This window comes from Phalacrocorax aristotelis, chromosome 6 (genome assembly GCF_949628215.1).
Source record: "Phalacrocorax aristotelis chromosome 6, bGulAri2.1, whole genome shotgun sequence".
In the NCBI taxonomy this organism is placed as follows: Eukaryota; Metazoa; Chordata; class Aves; order Suliformes; family Phalacrocoracidae; genus Phalacrocorax; species Phalacrocorax aristotelis.
In genome coordinates this window covers 11900818-11928813 of record NC_134281.1, presented here as the reverse complement: position 1 = coordinate 11928813, position 27996 = coordinate 11900818, and the positions used below count along the sequence as shown (strand labels likewise).

General features: G+C 45.3%; 1 protein-coding gene across 2 annotated transcripts in view; it reads right to left on the bottom strand.

Annotated features, from left to right (window-relative positions):
* Positions 1 to 27996, bottom strand: part of GRIP2 (glutamate receptor interacting protein 2) — a 133510-nt gene that overhangs the window by 82532 nt on the left and 22982 nt on the right. Inside the window, exon 1 of one of the 2 annotated variants that reach the window (XM_075095962.1) lies at positions 3649 to 4259. The exons of the other annotated variant lie outside the window; for it this stretch is intronic. Coding sequence (XP_074952063.1) covers positions 3649 to 3688 — 40 coding nt within the window. The 5' untranslated portion in view covers positions 3689 to 4259. Of the gene's footprint in view, positions 1 to 3648; positions 4260 to 27996 lie in introns of those variants that run through there. 2 annotated transcript variants of the gene reach the window in all.

Below are 27996 nucleotides of genomic sequence, written 5' to 3'. Positions count from 1 at the left end.
ATGGATGGTAACATAGGTACAGCTGATACTAGCTTAAGGGCAGAGGAATGGCCCAGACAAACTCTCTCTGCCCAGTTTTGGCTCAAGTAAATTGAGATCACTGTGATTCAGCTCCAGACCCAGACATATCTGTCTTGGTATGCACAACCCAGTTACTTTTTCTCTTAATCTTTCATTTTGCTGCCACCGAGGCAAAGCTGACAAGTGACGTAAGCAGCTTGATGAGCAGGAGTTATATTAAACAGCACAATTGTGATAAATTCTTCAATAAGAAAGATAAAATCTTTCTTCCTAGGAGATTTATCTATGAAGATTTCCTTCTGTCTTATTCCTCACATTAGTTTTCTATCCCTTTCAGATTTTTTTTTTCTCTATTTCTCCCCCTGCCTATTTCGCAAGCAGGGAAGATCCGGGGTTATTACAGAGAGAGCAGAGCACAGCACAGAGGAGCTGATCTCATGAAAACCAACAAGCAAGAAGGGGCAAAAACCTATTAACAAGTCTCTCTTCCTACAAATAAAGGGTGTGGCTTTGCTGGTCAGGAGGAAGGCACAAGAAATTCACACTGCTCTCTCCTTGGTCTGCAGAGGGTCCATCTCACACTAAAAGCATGGCTTCTAATGGCAACAACAACAAAAAAACTAAAATCAAACACAAACCCAAACAGAAAGCACTGAACATCCTCATCTACCATCTTTATTTTTCTTTTGCCTTCTATACAAACCATATTTTAAAAAATAAAAAATAATGAAGTCACCCAATGCATACATCTGAAATACAAAGGGTCTTCTGAAGTTGCCTGTGCTGTAGTCAATTAACCATTTAACCTGGGCTGGTTTGTGATGGGATCCTCAGCTGGTCACTTAGGGCAGCATGAAGGAGATTCAATGGCTTTGTCCTTCTGGCCACTCTTGCAGTGATCCTGCAGTAAGGACTAATTGAACAGAAGTTTGCTAAAGCAAAACATATAGGGTCTTCCTGGACTTCAGAAAGGTCATAAAGCATTTCAGGGACATCCTCCAATTGCAAAATTGCAAGGACTCTTGTGAAAACACACTATCACATTGTGTGTGGCTCTGCTGATACCAAGCTTGCTCTGACCAGAAGATAAATGCTTCCCCCATCTTCCACAAAACAAGTCTACTAGTTTGCATTTTCTGACCTTTCCATTCTGAAGGACAGACAAAAGCTCTGTTATTAAAATGTCCCATCAGAAAACTTTCAAGAGTGGCTGGTGGCGAGGAAAGAAATCACCAAGACCCTAACGGTGGTGGGTCCAGGAAGCACTTCTGAAACATTTGGAAGCCTCTTTGAAACAATCCATCTCTTTTTCATTTTTACCCCTCACACTTAAAAAGCTAAAATGAATGATGTGACAGTAATTCACTTTGTTTCCATCTCAGATGATTTCCAGACAAGGGGATGAGTCTCATGAAGGTTGACAGGAGAAAAACCACATTAAAAACCCAGCTGAGTGACCAAAAGAGCGCTGCACCTCAGCAAAAGCAAACCCAATGCCTTGTGGTGAGTCTCCCTCAAAACTTCTCTCAAGGCACTGAAGTAACTAAGAAGAAAAAGGATGGCAGACATGAAATGAGATCATAGAATGGTTTGGGTTGGAAAGGACCTTAAAGACCATCCAGTTCCAACCCCTGGTCACAGGCAGGGACACTTTCCACTAGACCACGTGCTCAAAGCCCCATCCAGCCCGGCCTTGAACACTTCCAGGGATGGGGCATCCACAACTTCTCTGGGCAACCTGTTCCAGTGCCTCACCACCCGCGTTGTGAAGCACTTCTTTCTTGTATCTAATCTAAATCTACCGTCTTTCAGTTTGAAGCCATCACCCCTTGTCCTATCCATACATGCCCTGTAAAAGGTTGCCCGCTCCGCCTCTGTCTTTGGTCTGTGGCTGGTGCAAAGGATGGCCTCATCTGTGGGATGCTGAGGAAACCAGTACCTACTGGGTGATGAAAGCATGGGCTTGGTCCTCAGGATCACCACCAGCACAAGCTGTAAGGGTCTGATACCAGGGTGAAGACAGCTTCCTTCCAGGTCAATGACTGTACCATTCCCTTGTACATGACAGAGCTACACACCACATTGGCCCAAGGTTCTCCAAGAAACGTTTGGGGCTGGAATCAGGAATATTTCTCATTTGGTGACCCAACACCCAGATAACATCACCATTTGCAACTCAGCAATCATCAGGACTTGCATGAATGAAGCACCAGGTGTGTCTGGCAACATGTTTGAGGAACTGAACAAATTATCCCCTCTGTGGCTGGTGGCACCCAGGAGACTCCTCCAGCGTAGTTGGTGTCAGCCACCTCTGAGCTAGGGGCCCAGCTTATGGCTCAGCCCCAAGAGCAACATGAGCTCCTGCCAAGTTGTCTTTTGATCTTTTCATGGAACGGCTGCATTCCTGCCCCATTAAATCACGCGCCCAGACTCCCTCTGCCTACTGGGACTCATCGCCATGTCTCAGGCAGCTTCAAAATAAGCCCAAGCCCCCAAACCACTCCTTGCTGTGCTGCTACAGTAAGGGGACACTGCATCTAGTCACCAACCATGGGATTAGGCAACACAGCCAGACTAAGCTGCTTTACACCTGGTTTATTTTACCTCTCAGATTTAGGGAGGAAAACAATTTTCTAAAGTAAGGTTCATGCTTTAGGGCATCTTGGGGCCAAGAAGAGGACAAAGTCAGTCCCACTACATCACTTCAGGCAACACAAAATGATTCAGAATCCATAAATTACCTCTGTACTTCCAACTCCAATGTCTTTGCTTTCAGAAGGGAAACGCTTGCACCACAGCAGCAGAGTGAGATCCATGCAGTATATTTAGCTGCAACAAGCACAGCTACAGCATGCAACGAAGTACCTGAATATTGCGCCCAGTTAGAAATATCAGAGCCTACTCATCCTGGAAAGACTGGGGCCAGGATTTGGTGACCGTGCCCTTTGTAAAGGTGCCCTTCTACACTCATCTACCCACTCTTTTTGCGGAAATGAAATAGATACTCCACGGTAATAGTGAATTGCTCACCCCAGGTTTCTAAAACAGGGATTATCAGCTCATTGAAATGGCAGATTTCTAGCAGGAGCTGAAAAATTTATTAGACAAGGTAGTAGTAGATTACACTGGAGGTGGGGGTTATTGGCAGTGATTCTACCATGTTCAGCAGAGTCCCTTACACCTGTCTTTCCCCCAGCCCTCTAATTCACCGTTGCTGAATGCCCAGCCCATTCACATGCTGATCTTGAGAAATAAGAGACCTACATTTAGGTTTTGTTTTTTTAAAAAAACCGAAACAGCTGTAAAGGCTTCACAATATCTGGGGTGCCTTAAGAACAGTCTCTGTGCCTGCCAATCTTCCAGCTGGAGAAGGGGAAGGAGGGAGGCAGCCTGAAGGGTAGTCTCCAGTGGTCACAGGGAGAAATTATTTCTGGAGAAGCAGAGATACATTTTGCAAATCAAAGCAATTAAGTCACAGTTCATATGCAATGGTTTGGATTTGGAAAAGCCCCTTCAATGTTGCACATGAAATTGTTAATGATATTTAAGGTGGTTAAAGGAAATCAGTAAAGGAAAGTAAACTATTGGGGGGGGGAGGGGGGGGAGAATACAGACAGGCTCACTCACCAAAGTCTGACTGCAAATCCTTTTTCAGTCCACAAAGCATGTCTGCTGTTATCTATTAAATCATTCAACTGATTGCAACAGCCGCTCCTTTCTCTCTCCCTGCCTGCACTGGAATCACTTTCCAGCCAGCTCAGGCTCACTTTCAGGCTGCCTCCCACAGCCGAGCGGGACTGCAACGCACACACTGCTCCTCACTTCACGGCAGGAAAATAAAAAAAGAAATCATCCTGGGCACTCCAGTCCGCGAGGACTCAAAAATATAGCAATCCTTTAGAAAGAAATGTCTTTAAATGGCTGTTTAACCTGTGACTCGCCAGTCCTGTGTAGAAATAGGAAAATGAACGGTTTAAGTTTTTTTTAGCTGGTCCTAGAAATCCCGTGCTAGTTCTCTCGCCTCGACTGGCCATCAGGCATTGCAAAGCAAAAGTTAGAAGCGCAATGATTAAACAGAACAGCTGGTCGAAGGGGAGGCAGCCACTGAACCCTGACTCTCCGGCAGATGCAGCAAATGTCGAGCGTGCACTTCATTCCCAGCGGTATTCCACCTCACGCCCCGCCGGTCGAGAGCGGACATCATCCCATTGAGATGTACTGGCCCTTTCCTGCCTGAACCCTTCTGTGGCTTTCATGGGGATTTCAGGCGGGGGTGGGGGAGGGAGGAGGGGGAAAAAAAAAATAAAAGGAAACACGGGCAGCCGGTACTGCGGCAGAGGTACCTCTGCCCTCCACGCCGTGCTCAGAGCCAGCTGCAGAAGTTGGCCGGCAGTGGATCCTCGCGCAAACCTCCAAGTTGCAGCAGCAGCAGCGGGGCTGAGCACAAGAAGAGGCTGCGACTGCAGTATTGCCTGACACACTTTCCTCTCCCCCACCCCCTCTTGGCAAGTGCTTGCAGAGCCTCCAGCACCTTTCAAGGCAATGTCAAGCTGCTGTCAAAGCATTACACTGCCTCCCAAATACACACACACAGTGCCGGTAAGGGAGTATGAAGCTGCAATCTTACGTCCTGCCCTATAGCATTTTCTGAAAACTAGTTTTAACCCTCTCTTAGGAAGGGCAGTGGCAAAATGCATGGAAGCCCTCTGCTGGGATTTGGGCAAGCAATGGACTGCAGTGAGGGGAGGCTTTAGGGGCAATGCTGGTCACCAGCTGGGTCACAGGGAGTCCTGCCCTCCAGGACAGGATGCTTCATGTTCTGGCTTATCCCAGAACAGCTGGTCCTCCACCGCAGGTGGAGATAGGGTACTGGACTAGAAAGAAATTGTTGTAATAAACCAGTTTCTGCTTCCTTTGTTATTAAAAATGTAAAACAAAGTAGGCTGACTTGTACTGGAGATACAGAGCATGAGGGTGATGCCACTATCCTGGCCCTGGGGTATGAGGCAAGGGAAGCAACAAGGGTGAGCGCAGGGCTCGCATCCCACCTGCAGCACCATGCAGGTCCCCATTTCAGTCAAGCTGTGAGACACAAGCCCTATTGGTACCAACCAGCCCATGGCTTACATCCAAAAGGCAGTTTTCTCCATAGTTGCTGTATTTCCTTGGGAACTGGTTTCATCTATAATGGCAAGATTATACCTGCAAATGGTGAAAAGAGAGCAATACGTGCATGGTCTGAGGCACGAAGGCACAAAAGCCATCTACATTTTTGTAGGAAGGTCCAGCCATGTTTGAGACTCCTACCAGATTTGGCTGAAAGTGGTCAAGAGGTTACAAATTTAGAAGGATGCTCATGGAGAGGCAGCAAGGTTAAGTCTTGTTTCCATAGGAAACAAATCAGGATAAATCAAAAGGGCCTGAACATATCTGGATGTGCCAGCAGGAAATTTTGCCAACCTGGGGACCCTAACTCTGTGGTCCATGTGGAGAAGGAGAACTGGGTTTCAGCCCAATGTCAGAGTTCTTGCTTGGATTGAAACGCAGCATCATCTCCATTTTGGTTTGAACTCAGCTGTTTCAATACACAGACAACTTATACAAAAGCAACAAAATTACTAAGTAAGAAAAACCTACTTACAAAAGAGATATTTTGGTCCATAATTTGTTTTTAAGAAGTTGTTCAGTCTGACAATAGACTTAATTAGTAATTGAACCAAAATTTGCAATTAGAAATTTTTTCACACAGCTATTAATGCTTTTGCTGCAGAGAAATCTCATCTTAAAGGAAAAAACCATCTCCAGTTGCACGACAAATACAACAAGAGGCTGCTAATTTGAGAATATCCCATCGCTTTGGATGCCATGAAATTAACATCTCCAATAGGATGTTTTAAAGAAAAGCTAAAAGCTATTGTTTATCTTTACACCACCATAAAATTCTTCCCAGAATATCTGCTGCATTGAGAAAGGGTATGAGAGAGCAGGTCTACTGCATAGTTGAAGCTGCTTGTTTTTGTGGGTGAGAACTGGATGGAGCTGCCCTGTTCCTCTGCTACTGGTGGAAAAAGAAGAGGCATTTTGGCATTTCAAACCAAGAATTGCTTGTAGCATTTGTTGGGCTGGTCGACAAGAGCCTAGTGTGCCAGGAGCCTGGAGAGGATAAAGATGTTTACTCTATGGTTTCTGGCCAAAACCCATAAACACAACACTTCCTTTGTGTTTCAGGTGACATTATATTAAAACCAGTTGAAGTGAACAGCTTGAGTTTCTAATGGGAAAGGAAAAGAGTACACCACACACACCAGCAAAATTAGGAAGCCCAAAAAGATATATATTTTGATGTAATAATATAGGTGTCATAAAAGAGTGTAAGGCATCAACCTAAACTATGGCATGACAAACTCGAGGAACAGTATGTAGAGCTTTGATTTTTCATGAACGGTCTGTACATCCTCTTCTACCTCTTGACATTCACTTTATGCTGTGTGCTCAGAATTAGCAGCTATCCAAAAATGCTCTGGCAATATCAAGTACATAACAAGTGTCACCTAAGAATTTCCAGTTTTTACCCACACACTGTGCCCACCGGAAAAAGAAGTTAAGGGGGGGGGGGGGGGGGGCGGGATGTGTTAAAAATGTCTTTCCACAGGAAAAAAGAAAAAAAAGAAATCTCAGTTCTGCTTTCTTGGCATATACTGATATTCTGTTACCATCCTAGGAGTAAAAAGGGTGTAGGGAATGCTTTCTTGGGCCACTCCTTCAGCTTAAAATGCTGAGCTGAAAGCATGGGCTAAGGACAGCTCATGGCTAGAACAGATTCTGGGTGGTCCCTGCTGGAAGCATCTGTCTGCACAGGCTCTTGGTGGCCAATAGGCCACCACTCTAGAAAAATGAATATTTACTCTTCTCAGGAACAGGCTGACCTTTCAGCAAAATTCATTTGTTCTAGGTAAGGAGTAGCTACTCTTACATACACATACATATACTAGTGCTTGGTTTATCATTTCTCGTACACAACACATACTGTACTGCTCATGCATTTAATATATCTTTCCCCAGAGCTAACTTACAAATCCTCCCAAAACCTTGGTGGGAGTGAAGCTGCAAACTTTACATAGCCTAAGCTGGTTGGGATGACATTTACAGAATACACTTTTATGCAAACAAGACAGGGAGGACAGAAGAGGGAAGATCACAGGCTATTCAGAATATCAAAGATTTAATCCACTGTTTGATGGGTATTTGTTTCTGTGATTTAAACCATTACTTATTTAACCACATCCGAAAGCATCCTCATCAGAAGCACAGGACTGTGGAACACTCCAGCAAGATCCTGAAACAGACCATTTAGTGTTGAACATGCTTTGAGCCCAGGAGAACACAGAACGAATCTTACATCAGTCCACATTAGGAAGTCTCATTAGGAGACTCTCTGAAGACGGCTGAATGAACGTAATGAACAGTCAGCCACAGGAAAACGATGAGGAAAAACACCCAACCACATGCGCTTACAGTGCACAGACAAACACCGACGTTCTAACCACATCTAGAAATCATATTAATAGCAACAGAAATTGCTTTGGGTTAGGGAAGGTTCAGAAGAGACTGATGCAGATGCTTTCTATTTCTTTAAAATTCAAATCTAAGATTTTACATTGCCATCTCCTCCTCCCCATTCTACTTCTTCCATTTAAAAACATACACCTGCACATCAGGGGTCTGCCTGGGGCTGGGAACCCCTCTTCCTGCTCATCCACCCTGTCAAAGCTTGTTTCTGGCACAGCAGACCCTGTGCTTCCAGACATCTTACTGGGAAAGCCAGTTTTTACTGGGAACTCCAACCCATCTCTGCACAAAATCAAGAGGTTTGGGGAGCCTACACCCCTCCTTGATTGCTTTTTTGTTGCAGTGGACAGGGAGTAGGAGGAGGAACAAGAGGAAGACCCATCACACTCTTGGTGGAAATGACTTCACAGCTGATTACTCAGGTGTCCACTGGATGCACATTTGTTCCATTTAATCTGCTCCAATTTTACATAGTTGTGCTTATTTAGAAACCCCAGACAACTTCATGCCAGCCTGAGGCCTGCAGTGGGGCTCATCTTTGGTCTAAGCAGATGGCCTATTTTCCCACACATAGACCCAAAATGCAACACACTATTTTATTGATATATTTTTATGGGAAAGAGAGAATGGACTTTAGAGAAAAAAAAAACTTTAAAGAAAAGGGTATTTAAAGAGTTTAATAACGGAGCCAGAGGAAGAAGTCCTTGATTATTCTTTCCTTTAAGTGCAAAGTCCACCAGCCAGTCCTAAACATTAATTTATTACAGGTAATGAACACTGAAAGATAAATTGACCTATCCAGTAGGCCATTAGAACCCTTGCTGCGTGACACACGTGCAGAGCACCAAGATGGAGAGTGCTCCTAGAGGTACTTCCAAGACCGCCATCCATTCCCTCCACCACCAGAGCACAATAAAATGGTTGCTGTACATTTTTCTGCCTAACTATTTCAGAAAGAGACATCTGCATCTGTCATCACCTGACAGCCCTGCAGGGGAGCGGCGGGGGAAGATGCCAGTTGGGAATGCAGGATGCCTCCTGGAGCTGATTAATGGGAAGAAGGAAGCACTGCAGTGACCCCTTCTCCCTTTGACACTGGCACTTCGGCATTCCGTGATTATGCATTTCACCTGTATACCAGCATCCCTAACTGGGCTGAAATGCACGCCAGAGTAATCAGCCTTTAGTTCAGGAAAGAAAGCAAGCTCAAAACTGTAAAAACGAACTTTTGGCCTGTTCCCAATGACCAACATCCCCAGGCCAACCTCAGCAGATCTTCCCCCCGCCAACAGCGGGGGATGTTTCCTTCCCTATTCCATGTAGATGTAAGCCCAGGCACTTGAATTTTCACTTGCTAAATTTAAAAACAAGTCAGTGAGTCTGTGTGTCTGGGACAGCACTGGTCCTTTCTCACCAAATTAGTCTAGTCTTGTTGAATGGACCCCTGGCAAGAAATTATAACCTGTGATGGCTCAGCCCTTTCCTTTTGCAAGCAACTGAAAGCCAAGTGAGTTACCTAGATTTTTAGCTAAATAGAGGAGACAAAACATCTTGTCTTAACTTCATACGGAAGGCAATCACCACACTCCTCCAAGATGAACAATAAACTATATTTAACTCCCTTGAAAAACTTCACTGGCTGGTCTCAGCCAGATGACAGAGCACAGTGGTCCTCTAAACTTTAAGGGTCTGTATGTTCACCTTACAAATACACGTTCACTGATGCTTTACATCTGGTTTCTCCATGTGTGCTCCTGGCAAAAACACTTTTGTGAAATCAGAGGAATAAATACATGAAAATATACCCATGAGTAAATCTCAAGAGTCAAGTCACTGGGCTAACAAATGAGGCAGGATGTACCAGCATCATTACTAATGACAGCAAATTTAAAGGACTAGACTACATGAGACAGACTGTCACAGAAGAGAAATTGCTATGCAGATTTGGGAATTTAAAAATTCTACCCTAAAACCCAAATGAGAAGAGCATACTGCCGTTTTCAGTAGTCACAGGGGTTTCTTTTAACAATTTGAGGTAAAACATCCTTTCAGACCTACAAAAACATTTATCACCACAGCCCTGATGGTGACTTCATGCACACCTCTCATCCTTCTCCTGGCCTGCCTTCCCCCATGGTCTGTCTTGCTACTGGGGCTTTTCTGAGTCAACCATAGGGTCAGGTATGTGCTTTCTGCAACCGTCTGCCAGAATACATCATACCACTGGGTAAAACAAGCATTTCAAATAGGAGTCAAGAGCCATAACTAACAGGCACCACCATCAAAACCATGCCTGCAAGCCACGCCCCCACCAAGGCATGGTCTCACACTGCTTCAAAGCATTTTCCAGCATTTCTGGGGTTAACCTCAATGATTAACCTGCCTTGTCCAGGCAGCTTCTCCTTACTGCACCCTTTTAGCCGATACCTCAGTCAGTGATCTGAAGTTGTGCGAACAAGTCCAAAGCCTGGTAAAAGGACTTGCAATGCTCAGTCTGCATGGGGGGAAGAAAGTGCTCTGAACTCTGGGGAGCAATCACATTTATGGATCCTTCAGTCTTACTTCAGGTTATGCAAAGAGAAGCCCCAGCCCCATTGCCCTAGGTGAGGCCATAAAGAGTTGGTCTTCAGGGCAGCATGGAACATGTCTTTCTCCCTTAATACTATATATATGCTATGCCATTTTTTTCCTTAGTCACTGAACATAGGAGGAGAAATCCCACAATTTACCCCAAGTTCTGGATTTCTGGATCTGAGTAATGAAAGTAGGAAACTACAGGGATGGGGGCTCCAGTACTGGTAAGACAAACAGGCTGCAGCAAAGTACAGGACCCTCAAGATCCTTTATTCCTCAGCCAGTTCTAATGATACAAAAGACCTCGTTCAGGGACCTTGTTAGCAGAGGTCAACCCAACAAAAGTGAATCTCAGCTTTCCAATGTTTTTTTTTTAAGCTAAATGGAGATGAGGTTGAAAAGACACAGCAATAAGCAATGCAGCAGGAGGTTAATGATCTATCAGCAACCACCAGCCATGCCAGGGCAAGGTGGGAGTTTATGACTTGCTCCAAAAGAAGCAGAACTCTGGAAGCTGTACACACAGCATCTGAAAGCAGGTCCACCACTTTCAGCTAGACAGATCACATTTCTCCCATTTATCTCTACCTCTGTGGCTGTATTGTACAGAACAAGCACTTTTTCTGGGCAAAACACACACCCTTATTTGGGGATGCTCCTAATTAGCTTTACTGGTTTTTTTCCCCTCAAATCTTTCGTAGCAATGTAGCTAGCCAATATCAAGCAGCCTTGGGACACAAGTAAAACCCACTTGAGCATGCACTGAACCAGCTTAGCAAAGAACTATGTGTGAATGGAGGAACTAAACAGAAACAGAGAGCAGCACGATGCAACTGGGGGAAACCAAAATGCCTAATAGCTCTCACCTTCTCAGCTTTTAGTGATTAATGTGCCAGAATGACAGCAAAGTGTTTACAGCTAAAAAACTGGAGGGAAAGTGTCAAAATTCTTCAGTGACAGGACTGGTTCCCAGTTTTAAGGTCATTAAACCACTCCAATAACAGTGAGTATGCAGCAGCTGCACTTGGCACCTCAATATCAAAACCAGTGCTGCCCTGGCAGAGCCTGTTCATGACCTTTCCTCTTCAGCAGAAATGCTGTTTCTTCTTTATACTTTATTAATATCGCCAAGAATTAAAACAGTGATGGGTCTGTATTAGCAGCCAGCCAGTATTCACCCTCCTTCCCCACTATGGGTAGGCAGTTTAGATGAAAAAAGCTCCATCACATAGACCACATTAATCAAAAACAGAAAAGAGTAAACATATCCAGCTGTGGACCTTGGGATATGGAAAGAAAATGGGGAACTGGCACTTCAGCCCTCCAAAAACAGGACAGCAGCCCCAGCTCCTCAGCTTAATCAGCCAAAGCAACAGCAGGAAGCTGCCCTGTGGGAGCAGGGGTGTGAACTCATTGATGGGTCTGCAAAGCACATCAGCGTTCCTGAACCTCTATGGTCCATGCCACAGGAGCTCAGGTCTTTGCAATAGTAGACTCGCTCCTCTTGCTTCAAAAGGACCCAGCCCTTGAGCCCAAACAAAGGCTTCTCCCAGTAGCAGGGACGCGGGCTATGCCATGTCTCACCCCAAAGGAGAGAGAGACAACACTACAGCTTCTTGCAGCCTGAAGGACAGGCCTTAGCATTTCATCAGCATCCCAACTCCACTCCTCTCTGTGGGAAATAAAACCTCCCCTTCCCCTTAAGAGATTTATCTTGGCACTGGTCTTTTCAGAAGCAACGCTGCCAACGCAGATGGAAAAATAAGCAAGTGGGTCATCAGTCTTAGCAGTTGTCACACAGTTTCTTTTCAATGAGTAGCAGTGTAACAATGCATTAACAATAAATGAAATGCCATGTTAACACTAATTTGCATAGTACGGAGCCACAGTGCTTTGCTTCCTCTATTCTCCTTCCAAACTCTCCTGACCTGCATATGAATCGAGATGAAATTTAATTGCTGGGGCATCCAGCAGAATCACTGAATTCCTGCTTAATGAGGCTTCATTTGTACTCTATTGCATCAGATACCTTCTCTCCAAGGTGCTGTATTAACTAGTTTAGATCTAAAATATTTTCCAAGGCATATTTTCATATGCATTTCAACACAGAAATAGCAGGAAAAGCACTGACTGCAAAAAGACAATGTTAGTATCAGGAGCATAATAAGGCTAGTGAGATTGCAAGAGCACCAAGCCATATTCCTTATGCAAAAAAAAAAAAAACCAAAAACTTTAATAGCTTTTATATCCACTCTTACACACTACCATGCAGTACCTTCACTGTGCAACTCTTCTGGAAGAGACAAGGCAAAGCTAGGTGGGACCTGGCCAAGGTCTGCATGGAAGACAGCCAAGAACTAGGAGAAATACCAATAATTTTGGTGACTCAGAAAAAACACAGCTGATGTTGCACCCAAAGTCAGAGTTCCAGGTGGTTTTGCATTCAGATAGCTCATAGAGCTTACCTCATTCAGACGTCCTTGGCTGTGGCCAGAGGACTAATCTCCATGTCAGGTACATCAGACTACATAGCCAAGCAATTCCCTGGAAGATCAGCACAGCCACTAACAGCAGCCCAGGCATGGCTATGTTTCAGAGTCACACATAGCCACCAAATCCATAAGTGCTGATCACATTAACTTGCAGTAGTATGGGATGCAAGGCTGCATGTGCGGTACAAACAGGGATACCTGGCTGATGGGAGACACTGCAGTCAGTGCTGGATGTGGGCACAAGCTGCTGTTGGCTCCAGCCTGAAACTCTCACCCACGCTGGGTCTGCAGCACAGACCACACTGAGTGATGCCAGTGCTGCACTTATGCATTAGCCACAGTAAACACAGTAGGAGCAGACCACACTCAGCAAACAGAGATGACCCAAAAGGCGTTGCAACAATGCAGCGGTGAGCGTGCAGCTCTCTGACATGGGGTGAAACCAGGTCAGACTCCCTTGCTGCCACAGGAAGGCTCCCAGCTCTACCCAGATGCCCTGAGGAGTGATGCAGCTTTCAGAAGTGCTCAAACACGCAGACGCCTTCGGACAGAGTCAATCAGCTGCGTGTTGTGGGGCGAGGCATTTCCATCTGCCAGTTTGGCTCCAGCTCCAGCTTGTGAAGTTTTACCTCCCAAGCTGGGACAAAACGGAGCCACACACGGCTCCAGGTAACCCCCAAGTGCTGGGACCAGTGAGATATAAAGAAGTATTTTGGCTGTCGAGCATGTGGAGTTCCCCAAGGGACTGCAAATTGCTTGTTATTGCAGGCTTACAAGATGGGATCAGCCTCCCTCCTCCCATCTGGATCCCCCGGGAACAGTTATGGCATGCCATATGTAAAGGTTTACCCTTTTACTTGTGAGTTACAGGAATCTACAAAAGTACTGCTTACAGCTCATCACCAGCACGGGTCCAAACAACAAGTGGATTTGTGCTAGTTGCAACAGGCCAGAAGACAGACCACAAAGTCAGTTTGCCATTTGCATTATAAGAGGAAAGAGTGGGGAACAGGGTATGGTGCAAGGCAGTCCTAATTATCCCAGGGTAGCTAATTATAAAGGATGTAAATTGACAGAAATAAAACCACATGGTCAATAATAGTATTTTTTAAAAGCTGGAAATTTCAGCCCATTATCTTTGCAGCTGAAAAGCTTTAATTGAAAATGGCTAATCTTCCAGTGGGTTCAGGAAGGGTTTACAAGCTAATTGCTCTCTTTTCTTTAGGATTACCACTGTGTTCTGTGAATAGAGGTGGAGGGCAGCAGATGTGCAGTCTTTACTCTCTTTAATCCAAATGCCCCCACTGCCACAGACGCTCCCGACGCTGTGCAGTGGCATAATGGAATCACTTTCTCGCACATAAAGTGGTTGTTCTGAAATGAAATTACAGCCATCTATTAGGAAGGGAACAATAAATTTTCTCCACCACACATCCCCATCATGAAAGATACAGCATTAGCCTATAAAAATCCCTGATGGAAGTAAATCTTGCAGGAAGACAGCAGCTAACAGATGAATTTACCATTCTCCTTTTAGTAACTGGTAGCCAGTGTAATTTGGACGTGGGCAGAAAAGCCATTATCTCATAGAAGTCAGAGCATGATCCCACAAACTTCAGGGCGGCCAGGGCCTGGCTGCTAAGCTCTAGGCTGGGAGAAGATTTAAAGAGCTAATGGGGAGACCAACTGCCTTCCATTTAAGTGGAGAGAAATTGCTTTTGTTTTGCTAACCAAAACAGCAACCTAATGCTCTCACAGGTTGCAAGCAAAGTTACTTGGTAATCTTAACCACCTGGAATTGATGCGAGAAAAAGGGGTTGGCTTGGTTGTGTGATCTCTCTGGTAGAAATGCACTTAAGGAGGGAGAGGAGGATCCCTAATAGCAAAGGCAGAGTAACCCCTAATTCTCAGAAGGAGGGGAGGGTGAGAAAAAGTGCAAATACATCTGAAAATAAAATCAGGTTGTGGCCAGTCGGCTCCTGTGGCTACACAGCAAGGAGGACTGAGTCCTCCTTCATGTGAAACCTGCACCCACACTACTCAGAAAACCAGGCATCTGGAGCCTCCTTGCAAGATCCTGACTACCAGTCTAACGGGTAACATACCCATTAGCACAGCATTTTTTCATATTCTCTTTATCAGATCAGGGAAGGCCACACCATTAGGAGTAACAGTGTGCCAGCCCACTCTACCCAGGCTGTAGTTCAGAAAATCAACAGAGCACCTGGGGCCAAAAGGGATAGGGAGAAGGCTGAAGCATTTGGTGTTTGAATCAGAAGGAAAATAAATGTTTTATGATATAAAAGCTCAGCAGCACTGTTCAGAACAGGAGCAGCACCTTTCAAGAAGGTGTTACAGAAGGGATCCATCCCACCTACATGGGCTGTCTAACCAACAGGTTTCCTCTAAGATGGCCAAGGAGAAAGACTAGAGAATCATTCATCTCAAATCCCTTGGATTAAGTTCCTAAATTTAGCAATCTGAAGTAGAGAGAAGATTCATCTCTTTTGACAGAACAGCAAATACATCTCATTAACTGCTTCCCTTATTCCTCCTCCCCAAAACCTAGAACCTCCTGCTGAATCACTATCAAAGGCAACATACTAAAACCCAGCAAGAAAGCAGTACAAACACCACCAATACAAGAGTGTCTCAGTCAAACCCACAGCAGCAGGAAACACAAGAGTCTAGAGAACACGTACCAGACACAGAAACATCAAAAGCTTAACTAGTTTTCAAAAAGTGAATTTGTGTATGGTTCAGCTGAATATATGCCTTTTCAAACCCGTGCCTGGCATAGTCACTAAGCCACTATCCTAAATCAAGCCTTTCACTGGGCTAGAGAAATGGAATATTTAGTGCTCAAATGAAGACGAATTGTTGCCAGTCAAAGCATCACATTGCATTCAGCAGTGATCTCTATCATGTAGAGTATTTCCTCCACTGAGGGAGAAAAACTTCAGAGCAAGCAGAGGATAAGACACGCATATCACGGCCATATGACAGTATTAAAATCTAGATGGATGCTGAGATATTAACAGCATGGGTTAGGAGGGGATATTTGCAAAACTCTATTAACCCAGTGACCCAGTTTATGAGAAAGACACCTTCTCGTGTACCTTTTGATTACACATGAGAAGTGTAATACTCTCTGCTACCTAAGCAGCCATTTGCATGCTGAAACACAGTAGTTACACATGCAATAAGGCATTAAAAGTTAGAGATTTATTAATTTTTGCCATAAAGTTTAGAGCAGAGCTGTTCCTTCAATATTTTATTTCCCTGTGCTTTCCTAGACATTGTTTCTGATACCAGAAGGCACTGGAACTGCAGCTGAAGTTCATTCTCCAGAGCTATACCTCCTACTCCAAGAGCATATTTCTGTGCAAGGGCCACTGGGAACAATATTGAAAGGCTCACGACTGCAAACCTTATTACTCCACGAAGATGAACACACAGAATCCAGGCCAGAATCAACACTAGATGAATTATTGCAGAGAAAATCAAGTTTTGAAGATGTACACTTAGAAAAAATTGTTTGTCTGCCCCCTTTTTTTTCAAAGAAAAAAAAAAGAAAAAATATTTTCTAAAAGCAATAAGAGCAGCTATGAAAACCTAGTTCTGCTATCTCCCATATTATCTGACATCCCTGACACACAGTAATAACCAGACCTACTGCAGAACAGGAACTAGCATTACAGGTTTAAAAGAGCTCCCTAGAAAAAGTTTTTCTTAACAGAAATATTCTCTCCAATTACTTACAGAATGGTAATTTAAGAACATTCATTCTCTAAAATATATTGTACTATAAAACCCTTTCACACAACTATTAATTCGTTGCTATGAAGTAGCACAAGGCTTAATAGGACATGGAGATTTGAGTGAAAATTATGGGGTTGCTCTCTATATAGCTAAGAATCAATGCATGTATGTTGGGTGGGGAGGAGACAACAAGAAAATGAGTCTTGATCAAAATGATCAAACAGAGCAATAAACATTACAGATGCTCTGAACCAACAAGCAATGCCTGAGGGACGGATCACAAAGAGGGCATTAAAGCTTCCTTGCAAGATTTCAGATGCACGTCTGCAGTAACTGCAGGAGAGCATCGGATGCTGTGCAGATGGTGGCCTAGGAATAAATGGCTAACAATTACTGACATTTTCTGTGATTTTCTGAGGTGATTAAGAACTGGATTCCTTTAGAAACAGCATTGGTCTCAAGCCTGCAGGGGTGGTTTTTTTAGGGAGCAGTTGCACTCCCACAAAGGATGTTTGTGATCTGAATTATGCTGTCAGATATACAAAGTGCCATGTAGCCTTAGTTATCCCTAGCATGACTCATTCCTGGCGTAAAGTGATTTAGCCAGAGGAAAAAAAAAGTGCTGGAGGAGGAGGGTGCAAAAGCTCTTCACAAGTCATTCCTGTAGCTGCCACATCAGTCCTCTACTAAAGCCACTCTCTCCTCCCCCATATTCTCTGGTGAAAGCCTCCATCGCGCCTCCTGTGGAAGTGGTGCCATGAAGGAATCCCACAGACAAACACAAAAATACTCCCCTTACTAAGGATGCATACAACAACATAAGCATTTATTGGGACCCCATAGGGTAAAGGCCTGGGGAGGTGGGGGCCATAGCCATGGCTGCAAGGAGAAGGGAAGTGGGTGCATCTAAACCAGCAGCCCCCTTATCTGCTCATCCCGCTTGGGGTCAGATGGCTTGGCCTCCTGGCCAGGATTCGCCTCTCTGCAGAGGGCAATCCAAGTGCACCAGCCTCCCTTGCTCTAAGAAGAAGGTATTTGGCAGGATTTGACAGTTGAGCATAATTCCAGATGAATCAGGCCAGATTGAAGGATTTCTGCATAATTAGGAGTATAATACTGTATCTAAGAGCCTCCTAAATACCCCCAGTTAACAGAGAGCAGCATGCTCAGCGGAAGCCCATCTCCCATCACAAGGGACCAAAGCTGGCGCTAAGTGGATACAGATCTTCATTTTCTTTAATACCTCATCAGCCCAAAAGCAGCGGCAGACAAAAGTCCTTCCCAGAACAGGCTGAGTCCGTCCACAGCAGATCTCCTTAACCAGGTGCCCCATTTCAGAGGCATCCGATGTGCCCAGAGCAGCAAAGCAGCTCTGCAGGTACCCAGGCTTTGGGGAAGTTTCCATAGCAACGGGATGCAAAGAGAATTTAGGTGTTTACATGGCACAACTGATTTATACCATCGTGCCTATGTTTAATTCATTAAGGCTGAGGAAAAAGCCTGAAAAAATAAGGTGCAATTTCCTTTAAACGGAGTTTTGCTGCTCTTCACTTCATCCTCACAAGTTTTTAAATCTCAGGTTTTGGGTTGAGGTGTCATTTCCCTGTTAGTTCTTCCAAGGAGTAGGGCAGAGTCTTTCTTTATACTCCAGCTGTAAAAAGTCCATACAATCCCAAATTTCCAAGCTTTTAGAAAGATCTAGTCCAGACAGTACCTGCAAGATAGTCTTCTCCAAGCAGCTTGTAAAAATACGGTGGTTACAGGGCAGTATCACTTTTTATTGAAGCAGAGAAGAACAGGACAGCTTTACATGCACATTTTCTAAGTACCTATCCAGATATTCTGCAAGGCTGCCAGGCAGCACCACCATGAGCTCTTCCTCCACAGGGCACCATGGTGCCAGAGGAGCTGCAGGGGTGGCAGACCTCTCCTCTGAGACCAGCGCCATCCCAAGCAGCAGCTGTAAGCCAAGACATCACAGATTTAAGGCTGGTGGGGACCTTCCTGAGCATTTTATTGCCAGCCAGCAGACACCTCCCTGTGATAAGCTTGTCCTTGCATCACTGCAAGGAGGACACTATTTCCTTCCCTAGCGGAAACCCCAGGACAGAGGTGTCAGCTCTGCCTCCTCTATAGGCCAATGTCAATGCTCAGATTAAAAGCAAAATGTTCTTGTCACCCCCAGTGCTATGCTACAGCAACTGCTTCTCCACACGGTATCACTCCCTCTGCCCCTGGCTAGGCAGCCTCTGCTCTTTCAGGAGGGACGAATATGTGCAAGTGTGCAGCGCCAACACACAACACACCTGCACTATGGAGGCACCATCTGGGGTAAAATCTGAGGCTCTGCTTTCATTACTGTTTGCAGCTCTGCATGCTCCTGCCCCATCACATTGCCTACAGCACCACCTGTCCCCGAGCCCTGGGGTCACAGAGCAGATTTCTGGGCTAAGAAATGAGATGCACGCCTATATCATGGGATGGAGGAAACAGCAGCTGCAATGTTCACCCTGCCTTCAGGACAGCTATGAATTTTCCAGGCCCTCCTCTCTGCTAAGACAATATTGCCACCCGTTTGCTGTCGTAGCTTCCCTCCCTACCTCTTTGACTACTTGCAAAAGGAGGCTTCCTTAAGGGCTAAACTTTGGCTTTTGCGTATTAGGAGTTTCACATTCTTCTGTTTTGAAGTAGCAAAAGTTTCAAAGCAAGTGAGAGGTGACCATTGGGGTGTCCTCTCACCTGCCTTACAGATTAAAGGCTCTGTACAGGGACAGTGCCACAAAGCCTTCCTCCCCCTGCAAATGCCACCTTGCACCCTCTCCCTGGAAACACTTGCTGGAAGGCAGTTGAAACTTTAAAAAAAAAAATCAAACAGTGAAAAGGACAGGCAAGGAAAGGGAAGCATGGGGATTGAGGAGACAGCAGATTAATAGCCTGGCATTTATGGCAGTTTAATAATAGAGCTGTCACAATAGGAGAGATTTACTAATTGCAGAGTCATTTGCTATGGATTCCCATCAAGCTGCCATTTAAATCGCTGTGCAGTTTTTAAGGTGGCTTTCGAAACAGGCGAAGGGGGGAGGAGAGACAACACCCGCAGTAGTTCTGCAGCTAAATTTAGGAAAGCATTGTGTTTTCTTAGAGATGAACAAGTTGATGAGGACTGCAAGGAAGGAGCCAGCATTAGTGCGAGCCCAAAGGAGCTGGAGGGCAGGTACATATTTGTGTCTGAGCCACCCCACGCAGCAAGCAGGTCTTATGTCTGGGGATAAGGCTTTGACCTCTTACTAAGCCCTGGTGAGTTTTACATAGCTTTAACCAGTGACCTACTAATACCTCCAACACCTCCCCAGGCACCGAGCTATAGCTCTTTTTGCAGATCTAGTCAGTACCAGTTTTAGGGACAAAAAGTCATGCTAAACCACAGATATGAGAGTCACAATCTCTTGGGGCTGTCAGCAGGGATGATCAAGTTGGTCCTTCTACTGACTTTAAAGTGAGCTGTAAGCTCTTAGTTAAGGTTCTCATTATGCAAAGTTTGCATTAAGCCGTGCATACCTTGGGTTGAGGTGCTGCAATTTTTGTTGGGGGAGCCTGCTGACAGCACACTGCAGTGAAAGAGTGCCCTGCACGCCACCTCCATGACACAGCTCCTCTCCATCGGGTCCCTTAGGCCACCAGTGCCAGCCAAGGAGTGATTCACAGAGCTACAAGTGCTCAGGTCCTCCTGGATTCATGGCATCAGGATTGTAAGAGAATTGAACAGGTAGAGAAATTTTTCCAACAAAATCCTCCAGGGACAGCTGTTATCTAGTGGAAATACCTAATTCCAGCTAAACCTGATGTTCCTCACCCTTGACCAGAAAGGCTTCCAGCACAGCCTGGAGGGAATTAAAACCAACCCAGGTGAATGAGGGAACCACAAGATGGAGAAGACTACTCTCAATTGGGCAATTGAAACTGGAGCTTTATATCCTAGAAGAGTACCCTCACCCTTCTGGGAAAGAAAAGGTGCTCTCAGCACTAGAAGGAGCAGTTCTGCATCCAACAGTCCTTTGCCCCTCCAGCATCTCTCCCGACAACTGATTTCACCCCAGAATAAGGCAGGGACAACTATCCTTTGCACCTTAGTTCTTGCATCTATGGAGGCCACCACCAAGGTGCCACAAGAAGTGCAGACCATGTGGCAGCATGCCGGGCTCCCCTTGGTGCCACAGGAGAGGTGGGGGGAGATGCTTATTGGGGACCCAGGGCAGTGATGCCATCCTATCTCAGCCAGCAGCCCAAGGGGAAGCCATGCCTTCTGAGTCATACGAGTTCTTATATCTCAGCTGAGATGACAGCAAAAAGGCTGTTTTAATCCTCTTTTTCTACAGGGAGACAGGGCTCTCTTGGAAGTTCAGTCAGGGCTTTGCCTTTGCAGATCATCAACAATTAGCAGCCTACATGAGTGCACGGCTGGGGCTTTCGAGGCATTTCAATTCTGCTGTCATTTAATAACCATCAGTGACTCAGGCTGCTTTCCTCCCACACGCTGTGGCCCAGCACTCCAGATCTTTTTTATTCCCCTTGAATCCACCAGTACAGAAGATAAAAATCTATTAACAAGAGTGCTTTAGCATTGCATCTACAGATAATCTGACATACCAAGGGCACAACTGATCAGGTATTACACTGGGGGCTCTCCCCAAGACTGTTGTTCAAGCGCAGTTGCAAAAAAGGATGCTGTATTAAGGCAATATGGGGCTCCTCCCATATCAGCCTTGAGGATATGACAAGGCAGTGCCAGCTCCCATCCAGCTCCAGCATCTTACTTTTGCTACAGCTGTTTCTAAGTCGCTTTGATCTACCAGAAATACATTTAGACATAGATGAGATGTGTTACACAGCATTTTTTTCTCAGAGGCACAATCAATCCCCATTTTACACTTAGTAGATAAGATGGCTAAAGCATAATTGATTTATTTTATGGGATGCCCTACCATGAGCATCCTTAAACAGAATTCAGCTATAATGAATGTACAGTACAAGATGAGTCTTCAACTCAGGCAAATGTCGTTGCTTAGGGACAAATTCGGACCTAGGCAAGTTCAGCTACATTACTCTACATCTTAGATGAGGCTCTTCAGTCATGTTAAGCTAAGCCAAGTGTGCCAACACAGATCTTGATAGGAATGTATAGGGAACAAGGGCAATGTTAGCTCCCCTTGCTAATTGAGTACCTCCCACCATGCCTACTTCAACCAGGAAGACACAGAAGGAAAAGGACTCCTCAGTCACCTCATCTGTGGTACCTTGGGAAATCTCTCTTCAGGCTTTACAATGAAAGTTGGATCAACAGGAGAAGTTAGCCTCACTTCTTGTTGCTTTTGCACAGCGTCCTGAAGAGCTTCCTCAGTGCCTGGGGTCTGGGATCTGCTGCTCCAGCTTGGAGTCCATAGCTGGCAGCCCCACCACTGGTCCTTCCTGCATACCCATCAGCTCTGGAGGAGAGCGTTTGCTTGTTTAGACAAGAATACCCTGTCAACCCTTGGCCCTGGAGGCTGCTGCTAGGAGCTGGCTCTGCTCCAGGAGCTACTGAGACACGTTCACATGTCTGTGCTAGCCCAGCCTACCCTAAACACCACTTCTGTGTGCGGCCAGACACCACCTCTTTACAGATTACAAAATGAAGCAGTTAGTCACCCCATCAGCAAACCAGAGAGCAAAGACGACTAAGCAGTGAAATAAGCTTTTTTTTTTTTCTCCTGTGAAAATGTTAGGCTCAGGTAGGACCAGAAGAGTATTAAAGCAGCATTTGAATTAAATAAGTGAAGGAGGGTGGGGGGAGTGTAAATTAGGAGTTGCTTTGAATTGGGACTTCCCTAAGACTGATGAGGTAAAGATTTGGGGAAAAATATGAAGGCTGAGAAGAAAGATATAGAAAATTACTGAGTGCAAACACACACAAAACCTGGCAGGTTCTTGCATTTTGCTTTATTGGTTATATTTGTCCCAGATTCCTTCCCCCAAGCCTTTTTCTAAGATAAGGCTGTGCTTCAGTCTTACTTTGCTCATTCATGGAGCTGGGGAACAAGGGAAGGGAAGAGAGGAGTCTGCTGGAGAGCAGACCCAGTGCAGCTCTGACACCACTCTACCAAGTTTAGACATCACATACTAATACACAAGCGGTGCCTGATCAGAAACAAAGTCATTAGAGCAGCCTGGAAGCTTAATGGTATGCGCCATCTACTATCACCTCATTAGAGGAGGATCTGTAACACGGATGCCAGTATTGCACCTGATTAGCACAGACTCACACGAGAGAGAATCGATAGATTAACAGACCAGACGGCAGAGCTAACTACAAACCCTAACAAAGCTGCACAGGAGAGCTACTCTTCAACCCCATTCACAACAGGGAAAGGACCATGGGAGATGCCAGCATGCTTTGGATGGTGGCATGGCTCTGTCTTCAGTTTTACAAACCAAATTTTTCTTTCCAGGAATTTAAATTGGGGGAGGAGGCCAAAAACACCACCCTATTCCCCAGGAAAAATCCCACAGAATGCAGAGTTGTCCATTCAAGGTAACTTCACTGCTGGACTTGATGGCATCAATGAGACCCAGAAACCTCTAGTGAAGGTCACACATGGTCTTACCTAAAAATCACACAGGTCACATACTTACATTGATTTCCACATTTCAGACTGTTCGGTAGAGTTGTGCAATGGATTTCTATTTTGACACAAAGCAGCCTCATCAACACACATTAAAGATTTCCTCCTGGTAACTCCTCATCCAGAACATCAAGCCAACAAACACTCCAGTTGGAAGAAAAAAAAAAAAAGAAGAGGGGGAAAAAAAAGTGAAGGGGAGCCTCTAACCCCAGCTAAGCCTGACTAGTGGTCACTGCTTTTTTTCCCAATAAGATAGTCTACTTCCTAAATCCACAACTGAGAAACTTGTGCTTCTTTAGCATAGAAACTGAAATGGCCAACAGGAAAAGCTATGGATAAAAAGCAAATGATCTTTGGACTGGACTATAGCTTGCAGCTGGGAGGAGAGCAGAACAGCAATCCAGCCCTGCCAGTTGTTTCTCTGCCACATTGCTGCAAAAATTCTCCAAGTTAAAAAAAAAAAAAAGCCCCTGAGGAGGGGAAGCTATTAAGATACAGAGGGTCACAAAGCTCCCACGGACAAGATGTTTCTGCTGTGCATCAGTTCCTCTTAAAAAATTTATCTAATTGGACTCAAGGTATGGGAGACAAGGATGATCTTCCACCACAGCCCTGCACAACCCCAGGACCACTGGCCAGCCATACCTCTCCCCATGATAGATTTCTGTAAGCAAAATGAAAACCAGCAGAAGTGAGCAGCACTACTTCATTTGTCCTGGGCACAGTCTACAGATTCCCTTATCTTGAGGTTGATACCAGCAGACAGCTTGTACAGTATTTCTTACCTTCACATATCCCTCCTGGGAAACACTTGGGAGCCTGGCAGCCTGGGATGCCGCTCTACGGGACAGATGTCTGTATGCACAGGCTGAAAGAGTCAGCAGCACAGGCCAGGGAAGGCGACCTGTAGGTTTTTTTCAGTCAAACAACACTGTCCATGCTCAGAGATGTAACATAGCCTCAGGCTATTTCAAATATTCAATTTCAAATTATTTAATATCTCTGAAGAACTAGCTTCAGTATCTAGGCTGTGTTTGCAGCCCAGATACCCAGTACTGGCTTTGTCTCCAGCCTAGGATCCAAGTGGCCATGACTCCAGGACCTCACTTCACGTGCAGGCACTCACGTGTATTGGCAGATCTGGTCTTGATCTGCTGAAGTTAGAGCACAAGTCTCCCCTAGCCCAGGATACTCTGCCAAGAGCCAGAGTGCCTCAGAGGCAGACAAGAAGCTCATTCCTCAGCAAGGACAACTTCCAAAAAGTACCTGCACTGCATTACACTTCAGACTCCAGGCAAGTTTCCAGAGGCAGTGGCTGAACAAATCCAGATAATTGTTTTCCCTTGGAATTGAAAGAGACGATGCAAGACTGCCTCCTCCCATCATCTAAAGCTAAAATTTGTTTAAAAGTCTCCAACTCTGCATTTCTGCATTACCTGAAAGTGCCAAGAGCAACCACCAACAGGTGAGCAGGAGGCAGTCTCCCACCATGATCATTCCAACCCCTTCCAGGGAATGTCACAAAATATAGTCTCAAAATGTGCCTGTACTAGTAGCCTGCTGAGTATCTGCTGGGAAGATGTGTTCATCTGCTCTTTTAAATGCAAACAGGACCTGTGATCTACATTATGCCATTTGTATAATTTAGAGCAGCCACTGCTTGGGAAGCCGACCCTCATGTATCATTACCAGCACCACTTGAGCCACTGTTCAGCTGCTAATTAGCAATCAATTTATGTTTTCAATTCTAACATCAATATTAATATGAGGCTTTTATTAATGCTGTAGCGAGACACCCACATTCATAGCACAGGTACAACCGACCTTCCAAAGCAACTAGAGGAGGGTCACAAGAGATATTCTTGTCTTATTTATATATTCCCCCCCAAGCAACCTTGGTGCTGAAGGGCACAGTCAGAGGGATGGAGGCACATTCGTGCCGACAGCCCAGCAACTGCCGCAGCTCCGGCTGCCGCCAGCGCCAAGGGCAAGGCCAGCTCCCACTGCCCCTTGGTGGGTCCATGAGCTGGCGGAGCTCAGGAGCCACAAGCCAACTCTGCCATCTTGCGATTACAGCCAGGCTTCAAACCTATCCCCCCTCCCTGTGCATCAGAAGAGAAGAGTACTTTTCTCCATAAAGGTACCTAATTCCACTTCCAGCAGACATGATAAGGACCATTTATTTATTGAGCTCTCTAAGAGTCAGAAGCTGATAGTTGATGGTAGGATTTAGCAGATTCCTCAGCAGTGCAGGAGGCACTTGAGGCAATTCCTGCTCCTCTTTGAGAACAGCCCAGACCTTAGGTTTGCTTCATCTCTTGTCAGAAGGATTTAGCCCTGTGTTTGGCAGTGCCCAGCACCTTGCCTTTGCCTTAGGCTGTGGCACTGCAGACACAGGGCTGCCTGCAGGGACCATGCTGGACATGCAGGCAAGCCTGTAATATCCTGTGAATTCAGGCTCTTCAGGTCAACTCATCTCTTAAAAAAGGCTGGAGAAACCTCTCCCCACCACCATGTCCTCATTCTTCCTTCTCATCTACCCTGCAAAGCCAAGCAGCTCCATGAGCTATTCCAATGTGTTCCGTTCCAAGGCAGGGGCTGGCTGGAAAACAACAACAGGAAAAATCCTCATTTCATCACCTGCAAAATCCCATTTTCCCTTCCTAAAAGGAGCACCACTTGTTTCAGAGGCTGCTAGACCAGCTCCTTTATACAGAGCAGTCTGCCTAAGGCTGCAAGGCAAAGCAGTGCTACACTCCTGGCCTCGCCTGCAATGCGTGGTGCTCCACAAGGGAGCAGCATGTGCTTTCCATTGAGAGTGTTGGACTCTCAAACTCCTTTTAAAATGGCTAACGCAGGGCTGGGGGAGGAGAACAGAGACAGGAAGGGATGCAGTTTAATGTTTTTATTCTCACACACATATATACAGGGCCACAACATCACCCTGCAAGAAAAAAGGCGCTGCTGAGATGCACAGCTGATATTTCTTGCTTTGGCATCCACATAAGCTGACCTACCAGAGCAAATAGCTGCTGGACAGTAAAAAAAGCAAACCCAAACAGAACAAAACCCTCAAGAAACCCAGGCAACAAGGAGAATCAGGCTTCAGAGCCGATTTCAACCTGGGTGCACCAGGCTCTTCAGGAGTCACAAGTCAGATATTAAAGCCAGGAGGGCCTGACTTGGTCATCCTAATAATGTGTTGATATTCCAAACAAGTCCAGCTGAAGCACTGGGCATCCCTTATCTTCTTTCCCAGACTTTTGACAGAAATCAAGGTCCTGTTCTGACATTGCTGCTCCCCTTGCGTAAACTCAGCAAGCTGCAAAATTCGTGTGCTAACTTGAATTAAACCTCACAGAGTAAAGAAAGAAAAAAATTAATATACATCAGCCCCTGAAGTCAGGACTTTTTGAAGGCACAGAGCAGCCAACTAGAAGGAGATGGGGAGGGGGTTCAGACAGTTCACACGAGAACTTCCGGCACCGTGGTATCGATTATGTTAGGATTAAGATTACACAGCATTATTACCAGCTGAGCCTCGTGCCCAGGACTGCTTGACTAAATCCCTACTAGACTACTGCCCAGTCATTTTCTGATGATGGACATACAAAAGGCCTTCAGAGAGCGGCAGCAGCAAAGCTTTATAGCTGGTGGGGACCTCAGAAGAAAACGAAGTAGTGGGTTTGTGCGTATGGATGTGTGCACATGCGTAGCACAATGGCAGGGGGGTAAGAGAATAACACAGCACAAAGGATCAGCACAGGTTATTTGTTGTTAAGGTAATACTATGAAGAATATTTAGTTGTTATATGTTGGAAAATGAAAAATTACTACTACCTTGTTAGGGACATTGTAACTCTGGCTGAGCGTGGAAAGGGGAATAATAAAGAAAGCTGCAATGTGCCTGTCTGTGAGTTTGGGAACAGCCCATGAAATCCCCACCACAGGTTGCTGCACCAGCAAAGGCACGTGGGAGAAACTGGTAATACATTTAAGTGCTAGTAAAATGGATATACACACATATATGCCTACATATGTCTCTCCACAGAAGCTTGTTACATACATCTGCATGTCACTGTTTAGACAAAACAGCAAAGAGAGACTTGAACAAAGGTTTAAAAGTTCTGCTGGGGGTAAGGATGATGGGGGATGACCTTATCAATGTTGTACGGGCAAAGAAAGGAAATAGCAGCATCACAAGAAAAAAAAAAATCAGCAATTGTCCCTTACAACATAGCTACAGAAACTGTCTGAAAAACCACACTGCAAGGGACATCACTTGCTGCAGGGGTTACACTTCAGGGCAAACAACGATTTCTAGCTGGGATATTTCCCACAGCTAATTTCTAGAAAAACTGCTCTCATAGCTGCAACAGTCCCATGCTGGTCAGGCCTGGCCCGGAGTCCTGCAAGGGTTCACCATGGAGAAGTGTACTTTTGGGGAAGAATAATTTGGTCATTGCCAAACACCTTTTCTCGGCTTTGCTGTTCTGACAGCTAATGTATAGATTTTTTTCTGTGATATTCACTATTTTTTTTGTAAACTCCTCCCCTCCCCTATTTCCCTCATTCAGATATACTGGGAGGAGATAGAACAAGAACTCAGATTGACAAATGATTACTTGCTGGCTGCCCTAGCCCCTAAAGACACTCATGCACATACCACACAGAGCAGCTCTATGAATTAGCATTGAAACTCAGGTTTGTCAAACTCAATGAGGGCTGACTGATGTAGCCTTTTAATTAATGGATTCTGTCAGGAAAAGGAAGGAAAATTGTAAGACTGCCCAAACTACTGAAAGAGTTGATGTAGACTGAAGAGTCAGCTTCCCTGGTCGTCCCCCCCACTGCCAAAGCCAGCCTCTTGCAAAGCGTTTCCTGCACATTTTCTGATTTCAACTTCTGGAGTTCAAAAA